Source organism: Mus caroli, chromosome 2, assembly GCF_900094665.2.
Source record: "Mus caroli chromosome 2, CAROLI_EIJ_v1.1, whole genome shotgun sequence".
In the NCBI taxonomy this organism is placed as follows: domain Eukaryota; kingdom Metazoa; phylum Chordata; class Mammalia; order Rodentia; family Muridae; genus Mus; species Mus caroli.
The window spans coordinates 170,560,323-170,570,528 of record NC_034571.1 but is presented as its reverse complement, the minus strand read 5'-3'; the positions used below and the strand labels follow the sequence as shown (position 1 = coordinate 170,570,528).

Here is a 10,206-nt window from a genome sequence, read left to right as displayed (position 1 = left end):
GCTGAGACCATGAGAGGCTCAAGTCTTCTGGACTTGGGAATGGTGTTGTAGGATTTTGGCTAGCATAGGAAGGGCCACTAAGATTCCCAGGAGGCTACCGTGGGCCCTGGTCTAGACCTGAGAAGCTGGTCAGGAAAGCAGGGCCAGTTAGCTGATGAAATTCAGGAAATTCAGGATCCTTCTGCCTAAGAACCTAGAAGGACACTAGCCAACGAGCTGGGCCTGTGAGTGGAGGTGAGAGAAGTAATGGACAGAGGGGGTCTGGGCAGCTGGGTAAACAGAGGGTCTGGGCAGCTGGGTAAACAGAAGGTTCTAGAGCCCATGGCTCCGAGCTACACTGTCTTATGAGTGTCAAGACCAAAGGGATGTGTGCTAGTGCCATTGCTGAGGGATTTAATCAGGCTTCAGAGAACTCGTTAGCTATAAATCGAGGTTTCCCGTCAGCGTTTCTGAGCTGAAGCTGGCAGTGTTTGCCCAAGCGAGTTAGTGCATTACTCTCTCACGGTCTGTGAATGCTAATCTAGGACCAGAGTGACCGGCCCGGGCCCGTGAGGAAGCCAAGACCTAAAGAGTGGCATTGTGGCCCAGGTCTCACAGGGCAAATAGAGTAGAGGTGGCGCTCTGAAGATCAGTTCTGGGGAGGGTTGTGGAGGCAAGCAGGGTGAGGAAGGCTTCATGAGAGCTGCTTCCCAGTGTCGCCAAGTCATAATGTGTAAAATGAGGCGTAGCATCACCATTCATGAAGCTCAGGGGTCAAGGCTGGAACTCTGCTTGAGAGGAGGGGCCTGAAGGACAGCAGCCCCATTGCCACTGCTCAACCTGACACACATTCCCCAAGTCAGAGAGGGGGGCAAGAAGTCAACAATCGACACTGACAGCTGGATTAGACAGCTGGAGTCCACATCCAGCCTGTGCTATGACCTGTAGTGGGGTAGCCTCCAAATTCTTGGTGCCAGTGGAAAGAAAGACCCCCTTCTCAGGCTCCAGTGGCAGAAGGTCAGGGTTGATCCNCCCTGAGTGTGGGCTCAGTCCAGGGGTATTTGTCCTGAGAGGCACTGTGGGTACCTAAACATTGCTATTTCCATACCTGGGGTCTTCTGTATGGATAAGAGGGGCAGAGAGGCCAACTGGCTTCCAGCAAGATGATCCATTAACCAGGACGCAATGAGCAGCTGCTTTATGTGAGATCCTTTTCATGGGTGATGGGGAAGAAATCTTGCTTGTCTCACCCCCTCAGCTCCTGGGCCCAGCAGGTACCTATTCTCCTGGATCAGGCCTCTGGACCCTCTTGTCCCACCACTGTGGGCACATGCTCTCCATACTCAGTGGGTTTGCTATGGTCCTGCAGGGACCTCCGGGATATCATTAGCACACTGCAGGGGCCAGTTTGTCAGCTCCTAAACTGAAGAAGACAGGCACAGCCCCTCCCCTCAGTACATGAGACNCTCAGGTGGGAACCAAGGGAAGTCAAAGGGAAATTCCCATGGTGCCTCAATAAGCAGAGGTGACCCAGGCCCCTCTGAATGGAAGTACAAATGCAAATTCATGGAGGCAGTGGGTGCACAGGAGAAGCCAGTGGTTTGGTCCAACTCTGTGCTCTCACAATAGCAATGAGTAAGAGCTGTAACACTAACTCTGCTCACTGTGGGCTCCATTCATCCTCTTCTTCTCCGAACCACATGTCACCTTGACTCAAGGGTGAGAAACTGAAGAGCACAGGTGAGTGACGGTCCAGTCCACATGGACCACCACACACAGTCCTGCACTGTGTATGACTGGTGGAACTGTCAGTCAGGCTGGGAGGCTTTCTCCGCAGTAATGTTCATGGGTGTGGNGTATGGAGGGGCAGACCTCATTGCTCTTTCTCTCGCTTCCTGCCAGCGCGGACGGGGACTTTGCAGTCACCCACCTGACCAAAGCCCACCTGTTCTATGATGGGCGTGTGCAGTGGACACCCCCGGCCATCTATAAGAGCTCCTGCAGCATCGACGTCACCTTCTTCCCCTTCGACCAGCAGAACTGTACCATGAAGTTTGGATCCTGGACCTACGACAAGGCCAAGATTGACTTGGTGAGCATGCACAGCCGTGTGGACCAACTGGACTTCTGGGAAAGTGGGGAGTGGGTCATTGTGGATGCCGTGGGCACCTACAACACCAGGAAGTATGAATGCTGTGCCGAGGTCTATCCTGACATCACCTACGCCTTCATCATCCGCCGGCTGCCACTGTTCTACACCATCAACCTTATCATCCCGTGCCTGCTCATCTCCTGCCTCACCGTGCTGGTCTTCTATCTGCCCTCGGAGTGCGGCGAGAAGGTCACACTGTGCATCTCAGTGCTGCTTTCTCTCACTGTCTTCCTGCTGCTCATCACCGAGATCATCCCGTCCACCTCGCTGGTCATCCCGCTCATCGGCGAGTACCTGCTCTTCACCATGATCTTCGTCACCCTCTCCATCGTCATCACAGTCTTCGTGCTCAATGTACACCACCGCTCACCACGCACACACACCATGCCCGCCTGGGTGCGCAGAGTCTTCCTGGACATTGTGCCCCGCCTCCTCTTCATGAAGCGCCCATCTGTGGTCAAAGACAACTGCCGGAGACTTATNGANTCCATGCACAAGATGGCCAATGCCCCTCGTTTCTGGCCAGAGCCTGAGAGTGAGCCCGGCATCTTGGGTGACATCTGCAACCAAGGCCTGTCACCTGCCCCGACTTTCTGCAACCGCATGAACACAGCAGTCGAGACCCAGCCTACATGCAAGTCACCCTCCCACAAGGTCCCTGACTTGAAGACATCAGANGTTGAGAAGGCCAGTCCNTGTCCATCACCTGGCTCCTGTCACCCACCCAATAGCAGTGGGGCCCCAGTACTCATCAAAGCCAGGTCCCTGAGCGTCCAGCACGTGCCCAGCTCCCAGGAAGCAGCCGAGGGCAGCATCCGCTGCCGGTCTCGGAGTATCCAGTACTGTGTTTCCCAAGATGGAGCTGCCTCCCTGGCTGACAGCAAGCCCACCGGCTCCCCAGCCTCCCTGAAGACCCGTCCATCCCAGCTTCCAGTGTCAGACCAGGCCTCTCCATGCAAATGCACATGCAAGGAACCATCTCCTGTGTCCCCCATCACTGTGCTCAAGGCTGGAGGCACCAAAGCACCTCCCCAACACCTGCCCCTGTCACCAGCCCTGACACGGGCAGTAGAAGGTGTCCAGTACATNGCAGACCANCTCAAGGCAGAAGACACAGACTTCTCGGTAAGTCTGTGCATGGGAATCACCCCTGNCCCAGATAGGACCAGATGTCTTGTGTTTCCCACACATGATCCAGAAACCAAGGCCCCAGAGAAGCTGCACATATTGAAGGTACATAGTGTAGTCTCTGCCTGGCATGCTTTACAGTCCCTAGGCCACGCTGGGGTTAACATGGCACAGTATAGCTGGTGGACAGTAAACTGAGATGCTGCCCCTTCATCCGGGTTTCCCAACCAGCAGGTAGAGAAACTGTTTCTAGCACTATGATTCTAACACCTGCAAGGTCTTCCTTTGAAGTGTTCAGGCTGTTTAATGGCTGGCTACCCATGCCTGGGTGACAGGCAAGGTCCCATGTTGGCCTTCCTCAAAATGTAGTGGGGCTGCTGCTTCTGCTGCTGCTGGCCTGTAACCCCAAGAACAGCTTTCCCCTGGGCTTCCACCTGGTGAAGTGCGGTCCTTTGAACCCAAGAAAGGTTGAGAGGTTATAGGAAAGAGTGGAGCTGCCAGAAGCTGTGCTGCGCGCACCCCCCCACCCCCCATCATCATTCCTTTTGAAGGGATGTAGGGTGCGGACATAATGCTGCCCCACTGCAAGGCTCTCAGGAACCTAGTGACAGAACACAGGTGCTTAGCAAACNCTACCTGCATTTGTTCTTCATGCTTCAAGCTTTGACTCTATAGAGGCCTGAAAAAGAATGTCCATGTTCCTCTGTTTCTCCTGCACTTTTCCCAGATNGCAGCTCTGGTGAATAGCTAGGCTGGGCAGCAGTTGTAGCTCTGTCTGACCATCTTCTCTTTCACATTTGTCACAGTAAGTCTCCAGGACTGGGGTCTGGGATCAGATAACTCTGAGTGCAGGACTCCTGATGCTAGACAAGCTGCTTGCCGAATCTGGGTCTGCCTGTGACAGGGCACAGTTTGGGGTGTAGAATAGGAGTCTCAGAGAGAGGTCAGATGAAGAAGGCATTAGGAGAAGTCCTACCCTGGCCTACCTTTCTCTCTGCTGTGCCAACTGAAATGTCTGTGGCATCTTTACATTGACCTTGTCCGGGCCTGGCATTTGTCATTGTCCCTCCTGACCCCTTGGCTTTGCTGGTTTCTGCTCATCTTCCTACCCAACCTGAGGTTTGCCTGTTGACCACTCCCAGACATTACTGGCTTGTCTCCTAGAGCTGCTAAACCCTGCAAAGAAAGGAGGCTGATGCTCCCANATTCCCAGGAGTGGGTCTTGGCTCCCTGAGTCATCCCATTGAGTCCCTGGAACTTGCGAAGCCATTCTGGGGACTCCAGAGACATGTCTGCAGAGAAATTTTGGTTCTGGGGCTGTCTTGCTGCAGCTCTGGGGTGGAGGGAGAGCTCCAGGCACCGGAGTGAGGCCACTGAGGGAGGATGGATATGACAAGTTTAATTGAAATCCTTCTGAAACCAGTGCGTCTGCAGCATAGTCCCATGGCTGGGGCTTGTGACCTCTTCCATATCTGCTGGCCTGCTGCAGCTGCCTGACCTGGTTCTGGCCCTGGGAATCTCTGACTTAATAGAGACAGGACAGCAGGGCTTTGGTCCATGGCTGTGGTGTTTCATCTTCGAAGTCTTGGTCCCAGGTGCAGGGAAAGGAAGAGGAACACCAAGCAGCCTTTTGCTCTGAGGAGCCCTTGAGGGGCTTTTTATCTAGCAGAGATCTATTCATCCTGAAGTTTTCTAAGTGAGCATGGCTACTTACTTTGGCTCAAACCAACAGGACACCTATGATTCCTTTGAAAACTCAGGGTAGAAGCCCTTGCAATTGGGAGAGCCCAGACCAAGTGTTTCTCTGCTGGGTTGAGTTCTATTTACCACATCTTACTCCCTGCCGCTCACATATATGCACAGACTGGCTTAGGAAACCCCTCATGCCCTGTCCCCGGTGCAGCTCTGATCAAGCTTGGGGTAATTACAGGCTCTTCTAGACAAATGATGTGCTCACAGGACAGTGATGAGGAAAAAGCAACAGTGTGTGACAGCCACCCTGCCTGAAGTACAAGGGCAGATCTGCATGCAGAAACTGCCTTCAACACATTGCTAATTCTCAGGCCTAGTCAGACCTGGCATTAGTCTCCCTCCCGAGTCTTTGCTTCTGAGAACTGCTTGAGGAAGTAGCTACTTTGCATCAGGCCCTGGAAGAAGCTAGAGTCTACACTGTGGGATCCAGAAGAGTCTGTAGAAGGAACCATTAGTCATTTGGATGTCATCGTCACCATGTGCTATATAGCACGGTCCAATGAGGATTGACTGGGTATATATATGTCCACAAACAGTGGACATATATATCATTCTTTTGTGTGCTTCTTGCCACCATTCACCCTCTGTCTCTGACCCTCCTCCCTCCTTGGAACATCTCCTGGCACCACTGCCTCCCCACCAGTGCCTGCTCAGGCTGGCTATGCTGCCCATGTAAGAAGTAGGTGTGCATAGTCAGAAGCAGANCAGNGGGTAGTTGTGCACTTTGCCCTTGCTTTAGGGATGGCCTTAGTGATCAATCCATTACCCAGCATGTCCTGGCTCTTACCCTCTGGGCTAGGACACATGGCTGACATCTTTCTGAGATCCACTTTTTCTTAATTTGATTTTATGCTATATGTATGGATGTTTTGATTACATGTATGTCTGTGTGCCACATGCATGCCTGCTGCCAGCAGAAGCCAGAGAGTGTGTCAAATCCCTTGAAAAAGGAGTTATNGATGTTTGTGTCCACTATGTGGGAGTTGGAATTGAACCCAGAATCTCTTGAAGAGCAGCCAGTGCTCTTAACCACTGAGCCATCTCTCCAGCCCCTGGAATCCACTTCTGACATCTGCACTGTGAGAAGGTAGACTCAGCCTCTGTGCTGCTACCAGCTTTAGAAAACATAAGACATACTTCATCCTGAAGTCATGGGCCCTTTGTCTGGCCAAAGTAGGCCCAATGAGCTACACTTTGAGCTTAGGCAGCCTGCCAAGCAGGTAAGACCAGCTAGTGTACAGCATGATCCCCGAGCCTTCTGTGGCAGTGTGGACTACCAGAAAGCACTCAAATGTGTCTGAATTCAAACACCCTACACATGCAGCCTTAGATATGGGTTCTATAGATGCCCAGTCCACCTCATATGTTACCTCCCTCTGTTCTACCCAGCAGCAGCCTCTCTGACCCTGCAGATTCTCTGGCCATGCTCTGTCTCACCACATCAGTGTACAGATGTGTATCTGATGGGAAATACAGAAACTGTGGCTCATAGTGCCAGATTCCAGAAGATTCTCTGGTTGCCCATGGTATCTGAGAGCTAGAATGACCCATGTCTGTGTTTGCAGGTGAAGGAGGACTGGAAATACGTGGCCATGGTCATTGACCGAATCTTCCTCTGGATGTTCATCATTGTCTGCCTTCTGGGCACTGTGGGACTCTTCCTGCCTCCATGGTTGGCTGGTATGATCTAGGGAATAGCGGCACCTAGCTCCCAGGTCTCTGTAGGGCCATGCGACTCGTCAGTCACCCACATCTTCCAAACTGGCCATGAGACACCTAGGAGAGAGAGATGCTGCCCTGGTTGACCCTGGTTCTAGTCAGGCCACAGGCCTGGTTGGAGCTAGTTGAGGNCTGATATAATTACAGGCTGAGTCCCCCGTTAAAGTTTCTCCAGAGCAAGTGACAGTCACTCCCTGGCTTACAGACAGCACACACCCATCTGTGTCACAGAGAATGATCCAGTGTTGATCTCAGTTGTCCTTTGAGGGCAAAAAAATTCATCCCCCTTCAGGAACCAGAGCCCCTCATGCTGTGGGATTCCTACGACCCAAGAAATTCCCATGGTGCTCTGCTGGCCACACCCTCTCCCTCCCCATAATGTGGTTCCCTCAACCCTCCAGGCTGGGCTGCTCTCTGACTCAAGGTGTCGGGTGTGAGCCCAGGCAGGTTTTTATTTTGTTTAGGTTGAAGCGAATTGGTAAGAAATAGAGCNGTGAGATATGTGGATGGGTCCCACTCACAGGTGAATGAGTGCAGGGTCTCACAGGAAGAGTGAGGCACCACAGGACTCCTGCTTCCATCTCAGGGTCACAGGCATCTATCATGAGCATTTCCTAGGGTCCATAAACCCCAGGAGGGAAAGGGCATTGAGAGTCTCAGGGTTGTGATGGACCCAAATCCTGTCCAGGGCCTGGGCCGTTCATCCCCTCACGGATCTTCCTTGATATCCCTGTATGTTTCTGCCTCTCTGGAATTAGAAGACTGAAAGTAAGATTTCTCATCATGGTCCTGTGGTGTGGCCACAGTTCCCCTGAGCACGTCTCTTTAGACCAGTAGGAGTGGTGGGAAGCCCCTTCAATGTTGTAGAATAGGGTGAGCTGCCAAGAGACTTCCAAGCAAAACAGGCTCCATGACTCATTGTTTGAGGGCTATCGACCAAGTCTTAGGGGTGCCTCACCNGGTTTGCCTTGCACTTAGGGAAGACCCCAGAGGCTCCTCTTCCCCTTCCCAAGATGGCACCAGGCAACCTGAAGAACCCACAGTGGTGGGATGGGAGAACGAACATGCTGTGCACATCTCTATGAGATTCCACTGAGTGAAACCCAGAACATGGGAGACATGCGAGAAATCACCCTGTGTCGTGGTCCCAGTTGACTCCCCCCGCCCCCCGCTGTCTCCACCAGCCAGGTGGGTTTCGCAGAACTGGGCCCAAGCTGTTCTAGGCCCTGAAGCTGAGGCCCCTGATTGGATAGTCCTGGGGACTGCAGAATGAAAGAAGAACTTAATGAACACACCAAGCCTCCAGTAGGTACGGCTGCCACCTCCGTGGTATGACTTGCCCATCCCAGCTGAATGAGGATGTCAGGAAGAAGGTATGCCAGAGGGCCAGCATTGCCTTTACCTGACTACCTACAGGCAAATCCACTTTTAAACACAGAGCTGCTGGGCATCCAGGGTGCTGGTGGGAAAGGAACTCCTCCTCGCTGGGAGCCCCAGGCCATTCCTATGAACAGGAAGGGGATGCAGAGGCCTGGTCTCTGAACTCTGGATATTGTTCCAGGTCTTCCCTAGAGTCCTAAGGGCATCGAGGATCCCATCTGCCTTGTTTCAATCTGCCCTCCACTGACTGACTAGATCTCAACCCCCCCCCCATATTGGAACTGTCGAGCTGCTGCAAGATGACCCTAGTGGGGAAATTCATACCAGAATCTGGGGACCAAGGGGAACACAAGCCCCAGTGATGAAGACAACAGGTAACACCTGACAGATGTGTGTTCTACCATCATAGTGCATACGTGGCTCCAACCACAAGAAATGCAGACAACAGTGGGGATCAGGGCAAGGCCATAGTGACATGGACACACGTGGACACACAACAGGACTGCTGTGCTGTTCTCTTCAGGGTTAGGAAAACTGAACTGCTGGGATGCTCCTGACAGGATATCCACTCCCCCCATCCCCCCCCCGTTCCCCCCCACACACACACCCACAAGCTAGAAAAGGAAAACAAAACACTGTGTGCTCCCCATTCCCACTCAGCCGGCCTTTTGTCTGCCTGCTTCCAGTGTTGATATATGTTCAAGATAAAGTTCAATTAGGGCAGAATGCTTGATTTAAGGCTTTCGAACCAGTGAGCTTTAAAGAACAGAGACTGTTGGCCCCAGCCCCTCTGATAGGTAGACATTATCTCCCCAAGGCTCCCAGTCCCCCCATTCTACCCCGTCCCATTAGACAGCATCAACTCAAACGGGAGTCTTGGAGACCAGTTCAGCTAGCCATCATATGTCTGGGATCCTATATTGGACTCTGCAATGTCTGGCTTCTTTCGCTTGTGTGGCCAAGGCTCATCTGCAGTGTTGTGTGCGATAGACTCATTGCTGTTGTGTGCTTGTTGGTTCTTAGTTGTTTCTGTCTGAATAAACCGAGTCGTGGTGTCTCCCCCATCAGCGTGTGACCCTGTCTTCATTTCCAGGTGTCAGTAAAGGTGCCGCTGAGTACCTGTGTTCATCTCTGTGGGCATGTGTTGCCATTTCTCTTTGTGTTAATATTTTTTTGCTTTCTGTATGCTACAATGTCTTGACATGTTGGGGGCCTATCAGACTCAAAACTGCTGTTTCCACAGCTGGCCAATTACTAGTGCTCAGTTTGCTCGGAGTCTACCCACCTTCATGGCTGATGGGCCATCTACAATATTCCTTATAAAACTTACACCAGAGCCAGCCACAAGACAACTAGAGGCTGTTTTGTAGCCCAGAGCTCGAAGTGTCCAGAATATCACAGGATATTTCCTCTATGTGCCCTGAACCCCTCACAGAAACCCCCATGAAGGTGGGGCTGCCTCATTCCCTCANGTACCTTCTCTGATGGACCTGGTACCCCCCAATCCTGGCACNACATCTCAGTAATTGCAACTGACACCCATGCTATAATGCCATCAACCTCCCAGGGAGTCCCTTGTCTCCCTGGTAAACTTAAGATCGAGGTACAGAGCCCTGGGGTGCATCCCACACAGATAACTCACCCTACAGGTTGGAAGTAACCTTACTGTTGCCATAGCTCTTGGGCTCTGGTGCTTTTCCACTAAAGACATTTGAGAATCCACTGCTTAATACTCTGGGTCTCCTGCCACCCATAGAAATTAAGATGCATTGGTACAAAGCCACTAGCTGGTCTTGGAAGTGTCCAGCCCTTTTGGGGGAAAACCTGCAGATCCCTGGTATGTGTCCATGGTGTGCACACAGGTTTTTAAAAAAAGCTACCTGAGAACATTCCTGGCTCCTGCTGCTTTATTCTAGTCTCTTCCATTTCAGTCTGTAGAAAAATGCCAGTTGCAACTTCCCAAATTGATTTGCTGCTGACCCGCAGCTGGAAGCACACTGCTCAGGACACAATACCAAGGGGAAGGGTAGAATTATCAGGCTCTGGCGTTTGCACTGGGATTTAGATGATTCAAAGCACTTTCCATTTGGATATGC

General features: G+C 52.1%; 1 protein-coding gene across 1 annotated transcript in view; it reads left to right on the top strand.

The window, feature by feature from the left end:
• Nucleotides 1-9,649, top strand: part of Chrna4 (cholinergic receptor nicotinic alpha 4 subunit) — a 16,274-nt gene extending 6,625 nt beyond the window's left edge. Inside the window, exons 2-3 of the mRNA XM_021156691.2 lie at nt 1,882-3,256; nt 6,577-9,649. Of these exons, the coding sequence (XP_021012350.2) occupies nt 1,882-3,256; nt 6,577-6,702 (1,501 nt within the window). The 3' untranslated portion in view covers nt 6,703-9,649. The remainder of the gene's footprint in view (nt 1-1,881; nt 3,257-6,576) is intronic.
• The last annotated feature ends 557 nt before the right edge of the window (nt 9,650-10,206 follow it).